General features: G+C 32.4%; 2 protein-coding genes across 3 annotated transcripts in view; one reads left to right on the top strand and one right to left on the bottom strand.

Moving 5' to 3' along the window:
• The window catches only part of LOC147064102 (endothelin-converting enzyme homolog), a 97,942-nt gene extending 74,701 nt beyond the window's left edge, over positions 1-23,241 (top strand). For both annotated transcript variants that reach the window (XM_085958509.1, XM_085958508.1), the window contains exons 3-17: positions 4,172-4,314; positions 4,728-4,973; positions 11,260-11,504; positions 13,947-14,123; positions 14,623-14,730; positions 16,394-16,538; positions 17,268-17,482; positions 17,849-18,025; positions 18,315-18,418; positions 18,573-18,631; positions 18,723-18,771; positions 19,164-19,231; positions 19,370-19,503; positions 19,605-19,775; positions 21,851-23,241. In XM_085958509.1, coding sequence (XP_085814635.1) covers positions 4,172-4,314; positions 4,728-4,973; positions 11,260-11,504; positions 13,947-14,123; positions 14,623-14,730; positions 16,394-16,538; positions 17,268-17,482; positions 17,849-18,025; positions 18,315-18,418; positions 18,573-18,631; positions 18,723-18,771; positions 19,164-19,231; positions 19,370-19,503; positions 19,605-19,775; positions 21,851-22,027 — 2,218 coding nt within the window. In that variant the 3' untranslated portion in view covers positions 22,028-23,241. The remainder of the gene's footprint in view (positions 1-4,171; positions 4,315-4,727; positions 4,974-11,259; positions 11,505-13,946; positions 14,124-14,622; positions 14,731-16,393; positions 16,539-17,267; positions 17,483-17,848; positions 18,026-18,314; positions 18,419-18,572; positions 18,632-18,722; positions 18,772-19,163; positions 19,232-19,369; positions 19,504-19,604; positions 19,776-21,850) is intronic.
• On the bottom strand, positions 23,192-26,202 carry LOC147064101 (putative U3 small nucleolar RNA-associated protein 11). The gene is made up of 3 exons (XM_085958510.1): positions 25,836-26,202; positions 24,437-24,757; positions 23,192-23,484 (listed from the first exon to the last, which is right to left on the bottom strand). The coding sequence occupies exons 1-3, from the start codon at positions 26,064-26,066 to the stop codon at positions 23,275-23,277; spliced, it is 762 nt and encodes a 253-aa protein (XP_085814636.1). The 5' UTR covers positions 26,067-26,202; the 3' UTR covers positions 23,192-23,274.
• Between the last annotated feature and the right edge of the window lie 1,265 nt (positions 26,203-27,467).

Genomic DNA, 27,467 nt, shown 5'->3' with positions numbered 1-27,467 from the left:
TCTCATCTAGAAGAGGATCCGCCGATCAGGCACTCACTCAAATTGTGATAAAGAACTTCACAATATTCTACCAAGCTCTTCCGATCTAAATCACCACCAGGGCATTTTTCAATTTATCGACATTCTCAAAGTTATGCGCAATTTGCACCTGTACTTTGTGTCGTTCATATTAAGGGCGTTGTACTGCTTTATTATACAATGTCCTCCAAGACATCACATTCATCGCAGAGCTGCGAATCGTTTCTTCCCATGAGGACACCAAATCTTTTACTCATTGTGTGTCCTATTCTTGGTCTCAGTGCTTAAGCTCATTTGTCTTCAAAGATAGATAATCTTAATTTAATACATTAATGCGCGGTAACCAGTGACGTCCCGTGGGGGTAGGCAGATTGAGCGTCGCTTGGGGGTGCAGTTACCCGAAGGGCAGCAAATCGAGAGAATCATTTGGAAAAAGACATAGCTACCTAAATTTAATATGTAATAAGAAAAATACCTTTCCATTTAAAAAAAATCATTGGTTAGAAACAAAATGTATTAATTAACATAAAAGTTTTAACAGGACTATAATTTTTTGTCGTGTTCGCGATGTCTAGTTTACATCTGTTGCTCTTCAGCATCCTTGGTAACCATAAAAGACACGTGCAGATTTACGAATAATTATTACAGTCAGCCGTTAACGTAACCAGTACGCACGGAAATTGCGTTGGCCGTCGAAACTGAACATGCACCCCTCTCTTACAGAGCGTCCCATCTACCGCTCCTCATCAACGATTTTATTTTGTTTTCAGTGGTAAATATTTTGTTAGTAGGTATTGTATCCATACAACACATTTCTTAGATATTGGAGTCATGAAAGGATGATAAAAAATACTGTATAAAAAGGGGCGGCATTTTGGCGCTGCCTAGGAGCGCCATTTTATCTAGGGACGTCACTGGCGGTAACAATGACAGATCCCACATTGCAACACCAATTTGTGACATGACATTTAAGGTTTCTTCTTACTTTCAAGTATGACATCCACTTTCATACTAGTAAGTTACCAACTAAATAAGTATTAGCTAAGCGTGGAGCAACTTAATTACGATGAGCCTTGTCATAACAAATTTGCGTAAAAAGGGTCATCATAATTATTATCATAAGTGACCCAACAATCCAGGTCGGGTCCTAGCTTGTTCAAACAGACTTTGTCACGTGAAGATCATAAAAAGGATCGTGAATGGGTATATTACTTTAGAGAATTACTATCATCTTACTTCATAAATATATAAGTTATGTAGATTACTATAATAACTGTATTAATTTAGACTACATACTACACTTAATATTAATGGTGTCTACGGTCTGGACCTATGGATAGACGGTTGAGCGAGGATATGTGGAGTCTCGATTACTATTTAATTTACGAACTGACAATCTTTAGGAAACTCTTATTATGTTCAACTAACTTACTATGCACTATGTAACAAGCCATGCCCCCTTCTGAACTGTCATACCCGAGCCCTGATATTATGTCATAGTCATAAAATAACATTAAATTAGATATGGTTATTTTGTTTCAATTTTGCACTATAATGGCACCGAGACGAATAAATTAAAAATGTAATTGTTCCTGATTCTGTAAGTGATTCGCAATGATGTTGCGTGATTTAAAACGGAGGACATGCTTTGTTTCAAGATTGATTTGATGAACAACTTTGACAGGCAGGTCATCTAATCTTCATCAGAGGTCACGAATTCAAAATATCCTACCAACCAGGGCCGCGCCAAACCCATGAGTGTCCTCCTGCAATAATATAAGTTTGCACTATCAAGTTATAAGAGTGTAGCCTTCAAAATATCGCGGAGCCTTGCGATGTATTTAGAACAATTTTTAATACTTAGATATATGTATATTATAATTTATTTATTAATTTCCCGTATTAAAAAAATGCGATGCCTTCCGTTGCCTTTAAGTCCGTGGCGATCCACACGACAATATACTTGGCAACTCCAAGAAGACTTGGCCATTCCGATTTCTCCCCCACAGTCCTTCGCCAGCTATGAATAATATTGTTTGTGCCTTCTCCGTTACAAAGGCCAACTACAGCATCTTGGGTCTCCTAACATTCTCAGGATAGAATGATTATGTAGAATGTGGGTCATATTATTAGAATAATATGTTAAATGTTTTGACATTAGTGACGTGCGGTGACTTTTTTTTGTAGGGATTCCATTGTTGTAAAAAACATATGTTTGTACTAAACTAATTGAATCATGGCGATCAGATGATGAAGTAGTTTGGTCAATGGTGTGTGCCAATAAAAATACCATAATATATAATAATATAATATAAATAAATTATATTATTGAAAGTATGGAAGAAAGTATTAAATTACATTAAATCACTTTATTCAATCCTATATGAGCATCCACAGAGTGGAGGTTGTATAAACATTTTTTTCTGTTTTTTGCCACTTACTCAACATTTTAAGTCCATGCCATGGGTCCAAATACACATTGAAAAAACTACATGTTTATTTGGCCGCCCCTGGCCTACGACGTTATAAGCCGACACGTTACCGCTCCGCCATAGTGGACGTAGAAGAAACTATGGTTAAGTGAAATATACCACACAGTTACGCAATAAATTCATCATAGTATATTATTATCATATTATTATAAATAGCAATTTATAGAAAATATCTGGAAAAACCCATCATTTACAGCATAATAATATTATTATAGACTGCACGTATTTGTTTGACACACTTTTATAAGATTTTATGTATCGAGAGTAGGAGATACATCAGAAAGTTTATTGATACTCTGGAACTTTGATTGAATACGTCATAAGACAGATTAAACGTTAGCTTCTTCTTTTTCACATATTATATTATTTATTATATTATAATAAAGAACTGTCATAATATAATATGACTATAGAATTTGATGTCTTATTTATTTTAATTTAATATATGATATAATCACGATATAATATTGGCTTGATTGTCAATTATATCTTATTTGTATGATTGGGGTTAAGTATAATTTAAAAAAAAATAATTACATAGATAATATATACTGACTTATTTAATATATTAACATGTTTTAAAGTACAACGTGACTATGACAAATTTTATACAATGTCAGTCACGGGAACGTTTCATCGCGAACACTATTGTTATTTTTTTTATACTGTAATTAACATGTCGCGTTAATAAATAAAATAAATAAAAAAAGCAATACATACATCACGCTGACTTGTTGTATATAAGCTCTTTATAGAACATAATAAATGGAATATATTATATCAGATAATGGTATACAAAAAATATTAATCGCAAGCAATTGTATCGCTTATATATACGAATATGATGATCTGGTTCGGTATTTAATGACTATAGATATTTATATGTCAAGTTTATATGAATACGGTCGTCTTAATTCATTCAATTTCTATCTACTCTCGAAGGCGCCTGGGTATATAAATTGATTAAAACGTCAGTGATTTTATCATCATTCGTTTCTTCATCAGTTCTGCATTCTTCCCTTCATGGAATTAACTAAGTAAGAACACGCATCGTAAATAATATATCACGCATATCATTAAACACAGACTGACGTTAAGTTTTATCAACATATATTAATGTTATTAACAGTATAAATTATAAAAAAAACGAATAAATAAAAGTAAGGAATTCTAAACAATTCCCATATTTTATACAGTTAACTTATTACAGTTTTAAAAAAATGTATCTTCGTAAAGATATATTAAATTAAGTAACTCTCACTATTTTTTAATTATCCGGAAATTACTGCCATTGATTTGATCTTTACCGATAATTGAAATATTATTATCAGATTATTCGCTTGACAAAAAGTAAAAAAAAAAAATGTTTCATAAAACTAACTGTTAATGGGAAGTAAGAAATTACACAATTAATAGTTAATGTTTCGAAGTTAATTGCTAATTGAATCTATAGGTATGATTGAAATCTCAGAATAGATGATGACTTTATCCATTGTACCATTGTTGACAAAATATGATACAAAATTGTTCAATTTAAATTCAACGATACCTTTATTTATATGTACCATGTTTTTTTTTCAGAATACATGTACTTAAATCTATTGTATTGCTGGATCATTCATTCCTACACTGAATTAATTTGGTATTATCTTTTTTTACAGGGATCGTCCAGTAAGATGGTCAACAGTTCTGGTAATAGGGCTTTCGCTGGTACTCACGGGTGTCTGTTTTTGTGCCGTTGCACTCTTTCTGATGGGCCAGAATGCACCAAGACCTTGTCTCTCAGAAGAATGCATTTCCACGGGTAAATTCTAGTGTTATAATTTTCTTATAGACAATGAGTATTTTACATTTTATTAAATTTATAACGCTTTTCTGTTAAAATTAGTGTAATAGCGTAACTTCTAAAGAAACAAATACCAATGTTTTGTAGATAGGTACAGTTCAAACGGATTTAAAATAAAATACTTTCCTTATTTTCCTACAAAGCAGAGATTTCCCTCCAATATTCTATTTTTAAAAAATACGATCGTACTTACCAAATTTAATACTCTATCGTATTGGATTATACGTAGGTAGACATATAGTAAGTTAACTACAAAAAAAATGAATCATTTTATTTTGCATACCTTTAGTCAAACACAAACTTAAGGATAATTATCTATTATTTTTACTGATATTTAGATATTAAATACAAGTTTTTTGTATTTTTTTTAGCTGCAAGAATAGTACGCGCGATGGACAGAACGGTTGAACCATGCGATGACTTCTATCAGTTTGCTTGCGGAGGATGGGAACTAAAGCATCCTGTCCCGGAATGGGCTACTAGCTGGGATCAACTCGGACGGCTGCGTGAGAGACTGACGAGAGATCTCCGGGATCTCCTGGAAAGAGGAGACTCTCCGGACTTACCTGCTAGTGTCAGAAAAGCAAAAGCGCTTTATAGGACGTGCATGGATACAGGTGTGATACTTTAACTCAATTATTTTATACTAATATAAAACAATACAATGACGTGTTGACGGTAACTGCTGGTGCGATTATACGTGTGTATTGTGAGTTTGTATTTTTTTTACAATGTTTGATCATAAAAAGATCATATAGGCTTGGGGCTCCATACTATTAGAGGACTTTAGGATTTACGAGAAATGGATGTTGATTACTTACTTAACCTATTCATAAGGTCCATACTCTGTGTCCAAATATACATTGAAAAACATGTGATTTTTTGTAAAGCCCGCTATTCAAACCCGGGACCTACGACATTATAAACCGTCATGTTACCGCTCGGCCATTGTGGACGCAGTAGCATTGGTATAATGTTTTATTCAAAACGGCTAATAATACAATTATTGAGAATGAGTTTTACTCCCAATAATACTATTTATTTTAATTATAAACACAACCAATATAAATCACTTTCATTTTAACTATTTTTGACTCCCTCCCCTATCGTCAAATTTCGTCACAAAGCTTTTTACCCCTTTGTCAAAAATAAGTCACATTTTTAAATCATCTTCCCATCAGTGAAAAAAAAACAAATTCGTTGAAATTGATCGATTTCAGTCTTTCAATGAATATTTTATTCTCAGAGAAAACGGGTTTTATTTTGTTACTTTTGTTCATGGCCCCTACAAGGGGGGGGGAGCTTACAGGGCTCTAGCCTAGGGGCCCAGACTCAGTGGGGGGACCGGCATGACTGGTCGACCAGATAAATGAGATAAATACACATCTTAAATTTGCTCTCACAGCAAAAAAAGTCTTAGTTTAAAATTACCATTTTAAAATATATGTTTGTTGGGTTGTGTTGAGTGGAACTCGACAACACCATCCATAATTCGATGTGTTAAAAAATCGCTAAATTACACTGAATTTTATTTGACCTCGAACACCATTTGAAAAACAATACTGGAGAGCGTCAGACTGCCTTTAACCATAGCGATAGGTAGGGGGGCGCCGAAGATCCTGGCCTGAGAGCCCGCTTCAAGATGTGGGGGCCATGCTTTTGTTGGTCACATTTTTTTCAAACCCCCTAATACCCTTCTTCGCAAATCACTTTATATATTTAACTCTCTCCCCCTCTCACCGTAGGGTGTGATGGTATACATGGATTAACTCCATCAGCACACGACTGATATTCGTAGGTGAAGGTGACTGTAAAAGTAAGTTTAAAAAAAAAGAAATTGTGGACGGAAGAAAATCCCGATGGAAAAGATCATTAGGGACATACATATTATTTGTGAAGAAACGAAAAAAGTCGAGAAATCACAAATCTATTTTTAGAAGGCATACAGTAAAATCCTGCATTAAAATAATTGCACTGAAAGCGTTATATAAAGACGGATATATAACTGTCAGCAACAAAACATGACATATCGAATGTTTACGCCTATAATATGCAGACTTAAAATTAAATAAACTGATTCATTGCATATCAAAGAAAAGACAAAAATTATTATATTACCTAAATTTCGCGAAAACGGTGCTTGATTTATAAAAGTATAAAGTACTCCAATTATGTATGATTGGTGTGTTAATAATAATTTATTAGAAAACAATACTTTCTGATAGTAGTTACAAAATATTGTGACATTTCAATTTATATTGAGTCAAAGATATGAAACACTTTTCTTAATAAGTTTCATAGGTATTCCTATTGTAATAAGTGTTAGTTACTAAGTCCGTTTCGCACAGTCAATTAATTTCTACAATTCATAATTTTGACACTTTTTTACTGACATATTTTTCTTTCAGTTAAATTTTAAAATATCTGCCACGCTTCTATTTTTAATTTCTTGCAGACTTGCTGTGTTGCGTTTTGTCATCTATGTTTTTAAATTTCAACAAAAGTTGTCATTTGAATTAGTAAGTTTCGTCAAAGAAAGTAAATTTTAATTTGTTAATAAACGATTATATCGTAACGTAGTGAGTAAGTGAGACATATGGCTTTCAGTAAAATAAAACTCTCGCGTTCATTAAAAATTATGTAATCACCTATCAACGCAATGTGCTATGATTATAAATAAAATAATATATACCCACCAACACTGTATTTCAAAAATAGCAAATATATTAGAACTCTAGATCGCAAGTTCAAATCCCCCCTTGGGTCAAATTCACAAAGTTCTGTTTCTTTGTACCTACACTACGCACAAATCCAATGGGTTGAACCAAATGCTAACAACCAATCCTCTAAGTCAGTGTTTCTCAAACTTTCTACATCTGTGCACTCCTTCTATAATTTTTGTAACATCTGAGTACCCCTCGTGAAAAAAAAGTGCATATACTTTAATAACAATCAACATATATTTATTTTTAAAATAATAATATTTTTTTAAAATGCATTCATAACAAAATAAGTACTTATAAATAAAATAAATAAAAGTTATATTATTAATAACATTAATTTTATTGTAATCAATGAGAAGGGTGAAATTGTTTATGTTGAGACGACAGATCATCGTAATTTGGTTCCCTGGTTATTAATTTTAATCTGAGATGCGGTTCCACATCCCAAATCCTGTTCCCGTTTTTTGACTTAATGTCTACAAATGCTGAAAAAGCAACTTCATATAGATATGAAGTTGGAAAATGCAAGATGTATTTCGGGACTTTCTCAGTTAAAACTGGATGTTGCATTTGCAACCAGAATGGTGTTAAAGTACACTCCTTATATTTATTTTTCAAGAATCCGTCTGAAGTTAATTCCAACAATTGTTTTTCTTCTGCATGCGATAAACCTTCTAGCATGGATGTTGTATTGATGTATTAATGCTTGTTGCACCATGCGCAGGCAAAGCCCGGTGCAGCGCGTACCCCCAACCAAACTCTTCCCGTACCCTAGGGGGTATGCGTACCACACTTTGGGAAACACTGCTCTAAGTAAAACGTATGTTTAGACAACGTCATAATCATAAAATGGTCTGTCTTGGAGTGGAAACATTGACTACCTTTTACCTAGTCCTAGAGTATCCTATCACAATTAATCACATTATAATATACACATACGTTGTTACTTATAATACAATGAAGGATAAATATTTTGGATTCTATAGATAATTCTTATTTAAGACAATATTGCAATAAAAAATCATACCGTGAATGTCAAAAATGTGTTTACAATATTTAGCAACTTTAAACAATAATAACAATTAAGTTGACAATAGATACTTAAAATTTGGTTCGCCATGATAATAAACCGGACAAAACCTTCAGATTCAGGAAAAAAATGTTGAAAATATTCTTCAGGTTATGCATGTTAAATTAACATTAATTTGATTTTACTTGATAATAATGATTATGTAAACAGTAACATAGAGAAGGAATTAATTTTGTTGTTGCGGTTAAGACAATAGATACAGATTTTTTTTATTAGCAAAAACACAGTATCCGTATTTTTTGTCCTCTGAATGAATGATTGGCAACACAATGATTTCAATTATTCAAATTTCGCACCTTTGTAAGATACCAAGATGCAATTTTCATACTATTAATAATAATTATGACGTTACGTTGTAATAAGGAATTTATGGCAATTCGCACTATCATAGTGTAGGTTAGGTATCATTGGCCATTGTTATTTATCAAGTTTAGAATAATTGTGAAATTATAAATTAGTATGTAGGTAGATAGTATCTGAAGATCACATTTTTTATGAAATTCTCAACACAAAATTCTTGTAAAAAATTGTTTGTAAATTCGGTGGTTTTAGTAGTAGTACCTAAGGTCATAAGCTAAAAAAGTGTTAAGAATTATTGTTTTCAGAAATTATTATGAGGAAATGTTTTTTTAAGTTATATCGGTGGCGGGAAAAAATGATGCAAACTGGCAATGCTTGCCTATTTTAGCTACTTTCATTTTAATATTAGTTTTCAAGTACATCTGTTCTAACCAAAATAATTTAAAAATTGAATACCCAGATATTTTTTAATAAACTTATTTTTACGTTGCAGGCAGGTGAGTTATTTAATATAATATGCTTATTACATTTATAATTCATTGGTGATTATTTTAATTTCTTTATATTTCACGCAACATTGATTTCACCGATGGAGATTTAAAAAGTCGGGACCTATGCGAGTAATTGTAGAAAATAATCGAATATATTTTTATTATAACAATTTAATTTCAAAAAAATAATGAATCTATTATAAAAGTGCGTATTTTTTACAACTAGGTTAGTAAAGCTAGATTATTTTACGATACAATATATAAAAAAATATTATTATTGTTTTTTACACAATGATCGATTTTTAACACTTTTTTCGATACGCATAACTGAATTTTTGATCTTGCACGTATAATTCACTGCGATTGCGTAACTTTTAGTTAGTAAATGGTAATATGATTAGCGAATTATTGTAAAACCAAAACAGGTTTATCGTATTCCATCGCGCGTAAAAAAATGTTTTTACAATGAATGGAATTTTGGAGAATATTACATAGAATCTACCATAATATTTCTTGGTTACGTTTAGAGGTTGGGATTTTATTTTCTCGGAATATCTCGAGAAAATTTAGAATGCTCCTCTTGCAAAAGCTCAAACAGATTTTTTTTAGGTCTAACTGGAAAACCTTTCAGTTCCGTTTGTAAGAAAATATATTAATGACTCACTAAGAAATTAAGTAAGTATATATTTCTTCTGGAGATGATTATTTACTTATCACAGATTTTTTTCTCTTTTTTGAACTCTTCCATGAATAAATCTAATGTGAAAGCTAAAATTTGTAGCTAAAGAATGAATGACGCAAGTCACAGCCCTTATTTACTGCTCGTTAGATGTAAATTTGGACTATACGAATTTTGTATAATAACTCAATTCAAATGCAGTATTATGTTCAAAAGATACTCGACATTTCGAACGTATGAAGAAATACGATTCTCGAATTTTTGTAATAAAAACTCGGGAATGGAGTATCAAAATTGTTTATCTTAATTTTTTTTAAGAATTCTCAGCCATATCCTTTAATTATATTACGTAATTTTTATATACAAGTAATGAGTCAATTATTTTATATATAGTACGCAGTATAATAAGTGAACGTTGTCTTAGCGTTAGATCATAATATATAAAGATCATTTTATTTTTGCGTAATATATTATTAATAATATATTTTCATCAATTGATTTATGCGTCAAAATTGCGTACCTATTGAAAACTTTCCTAGTTCCATTTCATCGGTTAAAAAATGAAATACAAAACTGAAATAAGTTAGAATCAAATTGAGTAATAGACGATCTGTTCTCATTACATGTTTTGTAACACCTTAAAAATAATAACAATGATTGATAGCAGAGCGAAACAATACTCGACATAGTCACAGCCATAGCCATGCTCGTCGGACTATGAAAATGGTTTTATTTTGATAATTTCACCAGTTTTTCTTATTGCAAAACATCTTGATGTTCGTTTCGTGTTGTTGTTATTTTTTATCGAATGGCTTAATATAAATTTGTATGATTCATTATAAAACAATGTCAATTTGTGAATGGGTATTTTCTCTTCTGAACATAAGCTTTATTTAACTTAACTGCTTGGCTGTGTATATTTCACATTACATCAAAATTTAAATAAGTCATTCAAACAAATATTTGAAAAAAATACGATAAAATGTAGGTAATGCGTCAGTATTTTTTCCTGACCACCTACTTACATACCTTCATAAGTACATTTAATGTCCTTTTTATTAACGCGTCATACTAGCGTAGGTACTATAGTAATTACCCGTCACATTTAAAGAAAACAATATTGTAATAGGTTAATAACTACTATACAGGTGGCCCTCGACTTTCAAACATTCTACTTTCGCACAATAATTCGCTATTTCGTACATTTCTTAAAATTTAGATTTTTGTTGATAATGCAAAAACGGTGCGCTTCCGTGCAGTCGCTCTTCTCTCCTCGACTCCCCGTCACCTTCTCAAATACATAAAAGGGTGGTATTCAACTCTTGACAAATTCATAAAGAAAACACCTGCTTGCTAAAACGCGTCGTTAACTTTATTATACCCATTGATAAATAAATGTTTTAAAGTACACTTTTTGATGTTTTTTTACATCCCTCTACTTTCGAACATACAACATTCGAACACATTTTCATGAATCAATTACGAACGAAAATCGTAGGCCGCTATAGACATACATAAATAGCACTACTCATATACTTAATACATTTAATGCACATCACATACCACTTGATCAATGAATAAATGCCGGATTCTTAGAAAAAAGTATATAATTGTTCTCAGGTCAGATAGAAGCAGACGGCGTGGAGCCAATCAGAAAAACGCTGATCTCCGTCGGCGCGAGCGGTTCTCCACCAGCCGCCAAGGAAACGAACGGATCTTCTGAAGTTACCAACTCAACTGATGACGCCAGTCGGGTGCACTGGCAGGAGGTGGCTGGAAGAGCTCGAAGAGTTCTTGGACTTAGCGCACTTGTTGGTCTCCATGTCAGCGAAGACGTGAGGAATACGTCACGGAATCGTTTGGTGGTAAGATGCAAATTATTAACATTATATTTGTATATCGTCATAGGCTCAGATTGTGTGTAATTAATAGGTAGGCAGAATCGTATCGAGGAATCTGAATTCTAAATGTACCTAGCAGTTCATAGTACTCGTATAATATTTACATTGTTTGAATAGAAAATATGGAATTTCAGAATATAATATTATGTAAAACTGTAAACATATAATAGTATATAAAATGACAGTATATATAAGGCAAACATGAAACGAAAAATGTTGTAATTTCTCCAAAATTACGAGTCGATTACTAACTCCATTGAATAATTTACCGAGTAATTTGACGATAATCTGTTTAATTTGATAAAATTGAAGATAATTATTATAATACGTAATTATATTAAAGTAATAATTTAAACGTCCACGGTGGCCGCGCGGCTTAAGCGTTGGACTATAACGCCGTGGGTCCCAGGTTCGAATCCTGGGTCTGGCAAGTACAGATATTATTTTTCAATCTGTGTGTGAGTCAGGGTATGGACCTAATAGGTTGAGCAAGTGGCTGACATCCATTTCTCATAAAAAACAAAATCTGTTAATACAAACCTCTACTCTGTGGAGGCAGGCCCATATGATCTTATTAGGATCGGACATGGTCGGAAAAAAATAATTTAAAAAAGTGTTATAACCACTGACTTTTGACGTAGGTACCAAATATGGCTTTATTCTCAATTTTACCACAACGTCGTTTACAACATAATTTTTATGGTATTAATAATATTTTATGTAGTAATTAAATGTTAATTTCTAAGACGAGGAAAGGCGTGGTATCATATACGCTTTTCCTACAAAGTCTATATTATCTAAATTAAGCTCGCAAAGATACCCAACATTATTCAATTTCGACCTTCACACATCACTCTGGCCCTTACCACAGATTTACAACATACTGAGTACCTACCTACCTATCGGTTTTCATTATTTTTGGTGTGTACCTACTGTATCAAATGACTAGGTATGCTTATTGTGTTTTGCATTAAGTGTGGAGTTTTTAATTTCTTTCGAAACCTTTGAGATATAACATAAATTGAATTACTTATAAAAAGTTCCCCACGACTATTTTAGAGCTGTTCAATTGGTAACACTAAATTTCATTTTACTTTTTATGTACGTGTTGTAACAGTAGTACACTTTATTTAATAATAATAATAATAAACATAAACGAGATAATTAATCAATGGATGTGCAGCAAAGGTATTTTCCAGATCACTTTCCCATCTGTCTGTCACTGTTGGTTGAACAAAGATGTCATTGAAAAGCAATACAGATCTGATTGACTTTAAAACGATGAAAAAAGATTTCAATATAAATTTTCTTAATTAATCAATTGAGTATTCAAAAAACTGGAGTTCCCACAGGCCTTGAAGTTGGAAATGTTACGAACCAAAACGCTCGAAAAATATCCGGAAAATGAACTCCATTTTTATAATGACAATTACACGACCAATCTCGCAGGTAACGACGCGGCGGTCGTATTTCAAGTTATACCTAGTTAATATTTCTCAGAATATCTCATATGAATTTTAAATCAAGAATAAACAATGCATAGATTTTAATATCAGTCTTAAGGGGGGACATGCTCAGCGTAGGTCGAAATGGAGCTTTTGTTCTATTTTCAAAGCATGATCCTGGACATACCTTAAACGTTGTAGATAATCTATTTGTATAATTTTGAAGCCTTATTATCCTTTATATTTATTTTAAACATTTGATGACTGCATAAAGTATTTTTATTACATAAAATAGTATTCTTTTAAACCTTTCGCTCTAATGTTTTAGAATATAGTCATATTTCGGTACATAACTGTGCAGTGGTGTTAAGATTTTTTACATTTATTAAGCGAGAGGTTTAAAAGAATACTATTTTATGTAATAAAAATACTTTATGCAGTCATCAAATGTTTAAAATAAGTATAAAGGATAATAAGGCTTCAAAATTATATAAATAGATTATCTACAACGTTTAAGGTATGTCCAGGATCATGCTTTGAAAATAGAAAAAAAAAGCTCCATTTTGACCCACGCTGAGCATGTCCGCCCTTAATTGATGATTATGATGTTTTAAAATATGTATAAATAAATGATACTGTGTAAGTACAATTAATACCTACATAAACTAGTATGAAATATTAATAATCACAACATACCTATCTGGTGAATAATTATTTGTTACACATAATAACATTATGATGTGTGAGCGTTTTGACCATTGACTTATCGTTCTATAATGGCGCCACAACCAATCGTCCGATGAATACATTAATATGTCTTATTCTGTCCACGATTCAAACTACCGACTCGTAACTAACATTTCAAAGGCGCCCATCATCGTGACAGAGTTAGAAACTAGTCGTATAATTTGGACACACAAGAGAATATTACAATAGCATGGTCAATTATTATTATTTTCAGATCGAGCAAGTATCTCCTGGATTTAGTGAAAGATACCTGATTAACCCCGAGAAGTTCTTGACGGAGATTGACCAGTACAAGAAATATATTCAAGCTATGATCCGGACATATGAGCCAACTGCCGATGCTGATCAATTTGCTGAGGATATTCTTAGCTTCAGCACAAGTCTAGCTGAGGTATGAGCCCTTTATTATTTATAAATTATGTGTAAGTAATTTATTGTTATGAAAGATGCAGTTATGTGACATCAAACGCGTTGAAGAAACTTTTGCATTATCGAAACCAGGATTTAAAAAATATATGTTTGTTGATCATTGGTTGTATTTGTGTCGAGTTTCTCGGGAATGACTGGTGCAGTGCAATTCAACCAACGCTGAGCATACGTATTTCATACACTGCACTAAACATCATGGAATTGAGATGCATGGATAGATCAATAAAACTGACACAAAATGGGTGTCTTTCTTTAATATTAATATGTGTGTAATAATTATGATTAATATTAAAGTTTATAAACGAAGATAACGCGCAGAGTTCTGTAGCAGTAATAAATACAACCTCATAGATACGAGTGTATTTATCAGTTGGCACAGCTAATGACATAGAGATCGACATTATTAAATTGTTATCAACAAATAAGTTAACTAATTTAGATCTATCTAATTTTAATTCCAGATCATGACTCCATCAGAAGTACGAAGAAGTGGTAAGCACTTGTTCCACGAAGTGAGTGTCGCACAGTTGATTGAGGGGGCAAACGGTGGACCAGAAGCTTGGAAAGATGTAAGTATGACTCATCAATTATTATTATATGAATGATGATGATGACTACCAATATTATTAAGGTGAAGTCTTTACTGAGCCTTTTTTAAAGAGGCACCTAGCGGAAAAATACGAAGCTTGCAATTTGAGACATTTTTTTGATAATTTACAATTTAAACTGTATTAATGAATAAATATGTATCTGAAAACATTAAAAAGAAAAATATTTTTTATTTTAAGTCAAAGATAAACTTACAATTGTAAAAAATGTAATAAAATGTGAATTTGTTGAATCGGACCGCACCCTGTTATTACATATTATATTTTATGGTCATATTTATTATTAAAATTTTGTATATTAAGTTTTCTAAGCATCACCTAAGAGATTTTTGACTAATTCATAGTTTTAATATTTTTTATATCTTTTTAAAAAACATCGATTTTTATAAAAAATATAAATGTGTATAACTTGAAATCCTTTTTATTTATAACAAATTTTATTTATGTATGGTCCCAATATTGAAGCTTTATCAAAAAAAAATCTCAAATTGCAAGCTTCGTATTTTTCCGCTAGGTGCCTCTTTAAATACGGCTCAGTAAAGGCTTCAACTTAAGGAATTCCGAATAACAGACTGTGAGGTGTATATAGAGCGGGTAAATTACCCAAAATGGATGGAATTGAAAGTTTTGAAGTCAAGTTAAGTCAATGAAGGCCCAAAATATAAATAAAAAGTTATAGGTAAACCTATCAAAACTACGATTCATATAAAACAAATATTTTTTTGGGTAATACCCGAAAGAGTTCCTTGGCCTCTGACATAGAGATAGTATCTAACCTATTTACAATCTGGAACAGGTTGGATTGATAAAAAAATGGAGGGCAAGCTTAAGACATTATATTCTTGCGTAACCGATGAATAAATTACCATGTACCTAATGGGTACAAGGGACATCTAGTGACGAATAGAATTTACTGAAAAATTACATTTATTAGTATTTTCATTAGAATAGCTGTTATAAAATTAATGAGTTACCCTACCTATGTGTTATATTTTTTATTGGTGAAATGTTTTGTTTAATGTCTCCACGCTAAAAAATATTTTTATTTTAAATCCTTTTTATTTATATCTAAACAAATTACCCTATTGTGATTTTGGCGTTAAAAAATATCGAGATAGTTTGTAATGAATTAGTTACTAATGGCTATTACTGTTATTAGTTACCAGTCAATCTGATGGCTTTACTCTGACACAATACATGTAAGATAACATTTGTTTTTTAAAACAATTTATATTGTTACCTCAAGTCAAAGGTACATTTCAATACGTAGATTGTATTTAATTGCATGTCTAATAATTACACATCAATGTCTCTAATACCTATTAGGTACACTATATCTTAATATAAAGCTCTGCTTATCAGTGAATGTTGAGTGGGATGGACCCGAGCAGCAAAGAATACTTGCCGATAGATGATTTATGTTATTATCCAGGTCGCTATTCTCAGCCATGATGAAGAACAAGAAGAGGGATGCAAAAAAAGTACTACATATTACTCTTCTTTTGATACAATAGAGGTAGTAACGATACTTTATCTTTCGCTGACATCCCTAAATAATTAAATGGTATTTCAAAATCAATATTCTTGTCTATTTTATAACAACGTTCTTGTTAAATGTTCACAGATGCGGTGGAATGAATACTTAAAACACGCATTCCAAAACACAACCATTGTTTTGTCATCTGAAGAGGATAGAGTGATAGTAATGGATTTACCATACCTGCAAAAACTTTCCTTGATGTTGGCAGCCAGTGATCCAGTGGTTATAGGTACTTTAATAATTTAATCTATATTTTTTTTATGAAACATTGTTCTTAAAAAGTCACTCAACCTGTTAGGTCCATGCTCAGGATCTAAATATATATTGAAAAATAATATGTGAATTTTATCGATGTGGGATTTGAACCCTTGACTTCAGAAGTGGGCATTCTGCCATATGCGTACAGTTATTCATCTATTAACTATTCCATATTAAACGATAAACCGGATAAACGAATATTCTTTGCTACATAAGGAAAGTAATGTCAAAAGACTATCCTAGAAACTTTCCTACAGGAAATAGTGCCATTCTTCCCAATGCAGTGTTTATATCGTCGGTGTTTTGTAAAAAGGGCGAATTAACCAAAATGCTACTTTTTTTTTAATAATTATTAATTTATTAATTTTTAACTTTTGGAAGTTAAAGGAAGAATACTGTCATTATAATAGGTATTATTATATAATATTTTAAAAGGCCTAATATGTCATATTTGCTTTTTATTTCGTAATTTTAATTAATTTAATTTTAGTCGATTATCGTTTTTAAGTACTTTCCTGTGGAGATAAAAATTCGCTGTTTTTACACAACAAAGCTAGTGGGGTACATATTGTATTTTCATTAAAATCTCGATTTCGCCATAATGGTTGATTCGCCCTTTTTACAAAACACCGACGATATATCAGGCCAAATTGACAACATGTATGTCAGTGTCTACTAATTTGTCCTTTTAACTTTGCAGATAAATTTGTATGGTGGAGTATATTTTCAACAATTGCCCCGCTAACTTTGACTTCCTTCCGTGACTTGGGATTCACCTTCTCAAAAGAAGTATTCGGTTTGCAACAGCGGACTCCTCGGTGGAAGGGATGCACTGCTAATGTCAACGCAAACTTTGGCATTGCGCTGAGTTATCTTTATGTGAGGCAACATTTCGACCAGAAGTCCAGAGAACGGGTAAGGTTTTATGGTTATTTTTTCTTTCTTGTACTAATGTAACAAAGTTGTTTTCTCTCATAGAATTGGTGTTGATTATTTAGTAATCTAGTAGTTTTCAAATTTATGTATCTCACAATACCAATTAGTAGAGACTGCGGGTGAGACTGTCCTTTAACAATTTCGAATTTTGCATGATGGATGCTATCAATCGGTGATTAGCTATTCGATAGAAAGGAGGGAAATGATACTGTATCTATATGAAATGTCTGCAATAAGGAAATTGCTTTAAAAATTTATTATTGTCTGGAGGAAGTAACCAGTAAAACACACGAATCAGTGTATTAAAAAAGAATTGGATGATCTCATTATACTGTTTGTTTCCAGTCAATAGAAATGCTGGAAGATGTGCGACAAGCATTCTCTGAAGCCGTTACCCAGTTGGACTGGATGGACAACACAACCAGGTTGAAGACTTTGAGTAAATTGAAGGCCATCAGGAATTACGTTGGATTCCCCGCCTGGTTATTAACTCCGTCGCAACTTGATGCTAAATATAACAAGGTAAGAAACATTGTTGTTATTAGAATATTACAAGAATAATAAACAACATTTATTCATTATTGAACATACTTAATTGTACACCTCAGAAACACACATACATATTAGTAAAATATTTGTAGCCAGCAGGACTTTAACCTACATTCATTGGATGCTGACTAATGTAAGTTACCAATTAAGCAAAGTTTTAAATGAAGCTCAGTGATATCTGCGCTTCGTTTAACGAGGTTCAATACTACAACTCATATTTTGTAAATATTATTCATTTAATTAAATAATTGTTTTCTTTCAGACCGAAATTGTCGATGGGAAATTGTTTGACACATATCTAAAACTTACAAATGAGTCGGTACGGAAGAATTTGGAAAGTTTACGTTTAACTCCGGACAGAAATAGGTAAAATTTCATACAACGTTAATTCTAATTAAATTTACCAATAATGATAACTAAAATAGGCCTTGTGGGTAATTTGGAAAAAATAAACAATAATTATACTAATGTCATGGATACAAAATGAGTGTATTAATATTATAATCTTTTTTGTTCGTAGATGGGTGGCCACTCCGACAACAGTAAATGCTTACTACTCGGCTACACTCAATTCTGTCAGTGAGTATATGACGCTATATGACAAATGATAAATAATATAAAAATGATATTATTGTAGTACCTAACGTGTATACACTCTTTTATTTTTCAGCGTTTCCGGCGGGAATACTACAGCCACCATTTTACGGGAATGGAATTGAGTATGTGTACATATATCATCAATATATTAAATAACAATTTCTATTCTTCGAGGTGTAAGATTAAATTAAAAGTAGAAAAACGATTTTTTAATTCACATTTAACTCCTGAAACTAGGAAACTTTGTATGATTCTAACTATTAATTGCCAGTTGGGTTTAATTGATCTGTTTGAAAAACAAAATGGTGGCTAAGAAACAGCTGTTTATTTCATTTGTTTATTCAAAGAATGTTTTTCTATTTCAATGAAGTAATTGTTTTAGAATTACTACAGAATAGAGTCAAAGATGCTTGATTTGATAAACAGATGATTTTGTGTATTGCTATTCTGCATTTGAATAATGCCAAATACTAAATAAAATTGCAATGCCGTATTAAATTGTTTTTGTTTTTAGGGCAATAAATTATGGATCTATTGGAGCAATAATGGGCCACGAAGTGACACATGGATTTGATGATCAAGGTTTGAAAATGTTTACTAATTGCATACAGGATTTTTGTACACCTTTAACTTCACAGTATGACTATTAATAATTTTAAGACCCATTTCAAGACATCTATGTAGAAAGATGTTTATTAAAATTTATTGTGGATTTTATAGGGAGAAGATATGATGAAAATGGCAACTTAAAACAATGGTGGTCTGCAGCGACTTTAGAGCATTACCATGGAAAAGTACAATGTATTATCGACCAGTACAATCAATATCATATGGCCCAGCTACCCAATTATACAGTATGTAATCAAAACATATATTTTTATATTACCTAATAAATTGTACAGAAATAAGCCTTATGATAAAAACAATCCAAAATAAATATTTACCAATGTTACAGGTGCACGGATTCAATACTCAAGGTGAAAACATTGCTGATAATGGAGGTTTACGAGCAGCCCTAAATGCGTATAACCTATATACTACAAGAAACTCATCTGTGAAACGAGATCGACTGCCCAGTATGGAAAATTACACACCTAGACAACTATTCTTCTTAGGTTTTGCACAGGTAAACACCACTATACTTATATGCATGGCCTTTATAAAAGGAGGGGTGGGGTGGGGGAGGGGGTTCTGACAGGCCTCTAGCCTGGATCGTGCTGCAGGCCCATGAGGGACCCACATTAAGCAAGATAAACACACTACAAATTTTCTCTAATAGTAAAAAAGGCTCCATTTGCCTTAAGGGGGGACATGCTCGTCGAAGGTCAAAATTGAGTTTTTATTGTATTTTCAAACCATTATCCTGGACACTCCTTAAACGTTGTAGATAATCTATTTATATAATTTTGAAGCCTTATTATCCTTTATAGTTATTTTAAACATTTGATGACTGCATAAAGTATTTTTGTTACATAAAATAGTATTCTTTGAAACCTCTCGCTCTAATGTTTTAGAATATAGTCATATTTCGGTACATAACTGTGCAGTGGTGTTAAGATTTTTTACATTTATTAATTTTTAAACGCATTTATAAAACCATTAGTATAATTTATTACGAGATAATTTTTGTAAAATATTCACGATAAAAAAATATATTGATAATCTCTGTGATCCCAAATTTGACAAGAATTAGGCATTTTATTATCCAAAAAATCGGCAAGATTAACACATTTGAAGATGATTCTAAAGATATTTATTATAAGCTATGTCTTTGACCATTCAAGTGTGATAAACATCTTATGAATAATGATTGCTTTATAATAATTATTGACCTAAGAATAAGGTAGTGTTTTTTTGAAATACGCCATTTCTTTTGGCATTCCCCAATGGTTAAGCTACAACATACGGCCGTAACCATAAATTGACAAACTATAATTAAAGTAGGGAGTAAAATTATGTTAACGCGCGTTTTTGAACAATTCAAGTGAATTTATTTAAAAATATATAAAACAAACGCTAAAAGCACATGGTATACCCTTCATTTTACCTCCTGGGATACAATGTCGGGGCCCGCTTCAAGATGTGGGGACCATGATTATATGTAATAATCGATGGCTCAATTCCATAGTGCTACAACTAGGAATTAGTAGTTTTGAGTAATGGTTGATCAAAGTTTTGACTCACCTAAACTAAAACTGAAAACCAAATACCGCCTATTCGACGCTTGCATTCTGACGGTGCTACTTTACGTTAGCGAATCATGGCACCTTACGAAGGCTCAGAGCAACCGTATACTGAGCTTCGAAAACAGATGTTTGCGACGGATACTGGGTGTGTGGTGGTGGTATGACTTTAGGAGCAACGAGGACATAAGAGAACGCACCAAGCAGCCTCTCATCATGCTGAGAGTGAAAAGGCGATGTTGGACCTGGCTCAGCCACGTGCTGCGGATGCCAGAAGAGAATCTCAACCTGGCTTGCCTGTTCTTCAAGCCAACCGGATTCCGGCGTACTGGAAGGCCGCTAAATACTATCTATAGAGTGAATACAGCGGAGCTACGGGATGCTGGTTTGACCTGGAACGAAGCAAGAAGACTGGCGAGCGACAGGGATTCTTGGAGGCGCCGCATGGTGTCCATATGCTCCAATTAAGCGGCGGATATGGCCGAAGAAGAAACTGACTTGTAGAAAAGTGATAAAAACATCAGCCCTACGAGGACAACTAGTAATTTTGTGGAACTGAACAGGAGCGATATAAACTATAATGGCCAACATAACTCAAAACTGAAATTTTTGACTTATCGTACTATGGAATTATTATTCCCAAAGATGTTGAAAAACTGCCTTCTTCTAGTGATGGAGTAGCCTACGTATAGGTATTAAATTGAAGCAAAAACAGGACCTAGCTCTAGTGACTTGCCATTGTTTGTTCATTTGAAGAGAACTTCACACTTCTACTACTATGACATTCCACTATAATTTCAGATTCATCCTACATATTAGTTAATTACATACATGATTCCATGTGCAGATATTGCCAATATAAGCCTTGATATTTATATTTTATAGAATTGGAGAGTATAATATTAAATTCTTAAGATAAATAATTCTTAAAATAGGTATATCAGATGTAGAAGACGGTTATGTTGACTGCAAACTTATCTTTAGTTAATATGTAAATATATATTATTTATATTTCTAGATATGGTGTGGAAATTCAACCGTAGGCGCATTGAAGTCTAAAATAGTGGAAGGTGTCCACAGTCCAAACAAGATTCGAGTCATCGGCACGCTTAGTAATTCTAAAGAGTTTTCTGACGCTTGGAAATGTCCGCTGGGATCTCCCATGAATCCTGTACACAAATGTGTTTTGTGGTAGATGACAACAATGTGATTTAGTTTAAGTTAAGCATACAAGGGTGCGAAAGATTCTCTCGTGCATGTACCCCTCTGCTCAAAGACAATTAAAGTGATATGAGATTATACAATGTTTAAATCCACTACCGATGTCTTCCAGATTGGCTTTAGTGAGCCGTTTTGAAATTGTTTACTTTTTGAAACTTGGCTGTCAATATTCAAATTACAGAAAATGTGTAATAAATATGAATAATTTGTAAACAGTTTTAAGAATAGATCCAAATACTAATGTGAAACAGTATTATATTGAATTTCAGCAATTAAAAATGGCTTAAAAAATTGTATCAACATCAAAAATATTTTTAAAAATGACAAAGTGTACTGTAAAATTTCGTTGTATTAAACGAAATTAATGTTAATCTGAATCCTAATAAATAAATCTAATTGTAGTTTTAGTAAATATATTCTTAAATAGGTGTACACTATTGTCACTGATGCAATCAAAGTTAAGGATTGAATTCAATAATTTATTCCTCATATTGTGTGTAACAATCGAATGTTTCGGAACACAATGATATATTCGTCGGTGACTTATGTTTGTGATCACGAGTCGTATATCATTAAAATCGGTGATAGCCTATTGATAAACAATGTGATATAATCCTTTAGAATTAAAGACATGAAACCGAACTTTAAAATCCGAAACAGTAAAAAGATAAATTGCTAAAATCTTTGGAATGGGATCAAAGGTTTCATTATTATTAAGTTGACTATTATTTAACTCTTTTCATTTTTTGAAAGGAATTCATGATGCTTATCGTGAAGAATTGGTTGTTATTAATTAATCCCTATTATTTACTGATGAAGCTGTCAGATTTATTATTAAGTATGTCGATTCAGCACAGTGTGAAGAAGACTTTAAATAAACATAAAAAACATATTATGTAAACATTGTGCTGCTTGGACATACACCAATTTTATATGTAATAACAATAACTATTGTCAAGTATTGTGTAGCGTAATTTAAATTGAAAAGTTATGCAATGTTTGCAAAAAGATCTTAAAAGTAATATTGAGAGGTACACGGTGATCTTCTGTAGCGCCTCTGATACCAAAGATTGACTGATGATGTATGACAATAATTCATATTTAATGAAAATGTGCATGAACGGAAAGAAACACAAAATTCTATATCAAAATGTATTTGAAAATAAATAAATTATTTTCTGAAAATTTACATGTATCATTTTATTTATAAACTGAGTAATATTATCGTTTCCTTTCAAATTTCCATTTATAAATAGGTGCAGAGTTCTTCGTTCCGGCTTTAATACGCTTCGGTTTTTTCGTTTTCTTGTCGTGCAGATGTTTCTTCAATTCCATTTTCTGTTGAATTACGGTCAACTCCTTTTCTCTGTCGATTCTCTTTGCTAATTCTTTGTAAGCTTTATCCCGTTTCTGCGTCATTACGGCTACAGCCTACAAATCATAATAAAACCATTAACTACCATACACCAAATTTCTACCCTGTGGATGCCCATGCGTACTAATCTTGGAATGAAAATGGTAGTTTCCTTTCATTTACCAAATTGAAAAAAAATATATTCATGCAAAATGCTAAATATTATAAAAACCTATCTAACGCCCATGACAGCCAAGCGGAGAGTCATATGGGCTTCCACAGGGTGGAAGTTGTATAGATTTTTGTTTTCGTGAATGAATATTAGCTATTTGCTCAACCTAAGAGTCAGAGTATGTAAAATAACATTTGAATTTGTCAAACCCGGGATTCGAACCTGGGACCCACGACATTATAAGTCGACATGTTTTCGCTCGACCATCATCGACGCCCACAACTCGATTAGTATAACATAATTTAGTACTTTTACTTAGTGATTGGATTGTTGGATTGAAAAAAATTGCCTGTATTCAAGAGAACTGAGCCCAACATTTTCATGCAATAATGGATGTAAAAATGATGTGAAAATGTAGAGCAAAATATTGAATACAGGTATAAGACAAAAACCATGATATTATAAGAACAGTGCTGGATTACTAGGAGGAACTAAGTAAATGTTCTTTATTACTCCGAGAGATCATCAAAAATAATGAAGAATTGAAGAGTAAGTTGTATTATAGCCTACTGCTAAGAAATAAAAAACAAAATGGGCTTGCTCAACTTAAGGTAAAAGAAAGAGTTAAAGAGGAGAATACACATAGTGGTACAAAGGTTCAAATATGACAACACAGAGTAGACCTACGACTTGCCGATGTCATTGAGAACATCTAAGAACTGAGAGGAAGAGCTAGATAAAAAGAAAGCAGGATATTTTTTTTCGAAATCTTGGATATACTTCCATAACACAAGCGCAAATCACTGGTCACTTATTAAACTTATCGCAAATCAGTAATAAGTAATTTTTTTGCTTACTTCTTTATCGACTTCTGGTAATTTCAATTTCTCAAGATCTGACATCTTTAGTCTGTTGGTCCTGTGCTTCAACAGAGAAGGATGCGTGTCCAGATGCTTCACCACATCGAATTTTCTTTTGGACGCTTCGTCATCGACAAAGAAGATGTGAGAATTGGCCACCTGGTTTGCGGAGTCAATCATGTGTAGTTCGGATTGCAGCCTTTTGATTTTGTTTGACTCGATTGTCCTCTTCATGTTGATATATTTTAAATCCTGTGTTTGCATCAACTTTATTTGATCTGGTGTATGTTCATCATCTTTTTCAATCTCATGATGTTCCTATAATCAACATTAAATTTAAAATACTGACCAGCTAAAACCTAAGTAGATACAAGAAATATTATATTAAAGAATTAAGATTGTAATCCCATCTGTGGTCTTTATGGTGATTGTAAGATGCCATTGATTATAAATCACATCCAGAATTCAAACACCAAAACAAACTTAGAAAACCTTGTAGATAGGTATATCAATTTCAAAATAGCCAACATTGCATTGTCATAATTTAGTCGAAGACCACAGATAGACACTCCCACAAAGTGGAGTTATTTTAACACACTTGTGTTGAGGATTGATTGTTGTCATTCGTTCAACTACTAGACGATGAAAGAGAAATGGAACAACCATACAAACACCGATGCCTCATATTTGATACCCATCAATTTGAAAAAGAAATATTTAAAATATCCCTAGTTGGCAGTTTAGCGATATTAAACACAATCATATATGATTCGTACTATTGTGGATTACAAAAGCTATTTATAGGCCTGCATTGTAAATACACATTTGGGATTGCTATAACAGTTCAATTGTGTATCAATTAAGAAGTATTATGAGAAATACGCTTTTCTGTTATGGAGACGTTTATTGGTATTTGTTAAATATACATTCAATTAAAGTTTGTGCTTTTAACAAATTTCGGTGGTGGACCACTTGAATGTATCTATGATTGGTTGTGTCAGTTATCACATTAGGATAGACATATCAAGAAAAATAAACAAATCGAATCAACATTCGTTATCAACATTAATCTTACGTTGAAAATTAGATTTACGGGCAGTTGCCGTAAGTTTGTGTGTATTTACGGTGCTGTAACAAATTTACGACAATTTTTCCTTGTATTTTCACACGGATATGAAGTTTCAATAAGCTGTCGAAATACTGTAAAACACCATGCAAAATCATTGCATCCTAGGAGAAAATCGCTGCTGAATTTAGATTGCTTTAACAAAACTTCTTAGATAGAAATTACTCTGTAAGCCGTCCCAAGAGGTAAATATATGAATACTAAAATTGTATCTGATTTATATGAATATATTATTATAATAAGATAGCGTCTATCAATCATAATACTAACCCCTTTTTTGAGCTTCGAATTGATCATGTGGTAATAAAATTCATCAGGGTTTCTATTTAGCGCTCTTTTACTCAAGAGCTTTAATGTGGCATCTTTGTCGTGATGATCTGAGGCACGCTTAACGTAGTCTTTCTTTTTCTCGAGGAGTCCTAGGTGCTTCCTCGCTTCGGGCTGATGCCTTTCCCGGTGAGTTTTTTGGTTGGATTTAGCCGCATTCTTCCACGACGACATATTAATGCTTTATTGTATACAATATGAGTTTCAATATTGTGATCCTATATGCAAAGAAACGTTAAACTTCTATTTTACTTCAAACTTAACAAAATAAACAATCCCACATGTTCCTGCGACACGATGTCAATGCCATAGATAGACTATTATAAAAGTATATTAGTCTATGGCTATTATACTGTCAAAAGTGTCAAAAATTAAACCATAGACAATTGAAATTGACTCAAAATCATAGACTATACTTCAAAATGTATATTGTCTATGTCAGTAAAAATAAACACCAACAATGCTGCTAGGTACATACTAAGGTACCTACTATAAAAAATAATTAAAATTAAAAAATAGTTTTTTTAAACAAAATGACAAATAATGTAAAATAAGGATAGAACTAAAAAAAAAACTATAAAAGAAAAATATAATAAAATTGGAGCTAAATATGAGACGTCCAGTTCCAAAATCCGCCTTATTGCTTTTTGCTCTTTTTGATTTGGAAGAGCACTGATGAGCAGGTATTAAAAGGCCAATAGTTAAAGTTTGTCGTTATTACGCGAGCCTAATACTACAAGGTTCTAAGTATTCGTTCTTGAGAAAACAAACCCAGCAACGAAGTAGTATTCTAAGCTGCCTTATTGTTACTTTTGTTTCACCAAGACAAACACTTAGAACCGGTCGTTTCCTGCCGGGCGTCTTATTTTTTTTTCAAAAAGATTTTTTCTATTGGTTTCTCAATAATTACAACGTAATCTTGTGGCTTGAAAATAACTTCTTTTTTTACGAATTTCTTTTTCAATTCGGCCAAAAACACGATCTGGTGGAAGATACGAATGGCCAACAACCGGAAATATAAGACTTACTTCTTTAACATTTTTGGGAGCATCTTTAAACACCCAGTTAGTAGTTAAGCATACAAATCATAGCCGAAATTTTGTTCTGGCCAGGACACCCATCGCAAAACTACTCTACTCTTAAAATTAAATCAAGTTTTGACAATTAAGTAATACAGAGCAGATGTAATTTCATTAGAACCTTTGGGTCTTTCGTTTTCTAGCCAAATGTAACTGTATACAGAATCCTTGTTTTGAATAAATTGCTTTGGATGTACCTTGGCATGTTGTGAAATCGTATAGTGTACTTGTAATTTAGCAGATAATAATGTTTTTTTCCATAGATTTAATATAACTCAGATAGTCATGTCTCAGACGGCCATACGAAAAAATGCAACCGCTTCAGTCGTTTTCCTGTCTCATTCTATCCTTTGTCCCGCCCAGTCTTGTGTCTCACAGCAACCATGCTGGACATATGAGCCCAGCATGCTAAATCATTACTCAAATAATATCGGCTGTGCTACCCGCTCGGTTTTTTCATCTTCTAATGACGGTCCCTTCATGCATTCTTTTAATG

This window comes from Rhyacophila brunnea, unplaced genomic scaffold (assembly GCF_057557595.1).
Source record: "Rhyacophila brunnea isolate RB1 unplaced genomic scaffold, BYU_Rbru_1.0 scaffold_8, whole genome shotgun sequence".
Classification (NCBI taxonomy): Eukaryota; Metazoa; Arthropoda; class Insecta; order Trichoptera; family Rhyacophilidae; genus Rhyacophila; species Rhyacophila brunnea.
Note: the sequence above shows the minus strand (reverse complement) of the source record. Positions and strands in the feature narration are given on the sequence as shown.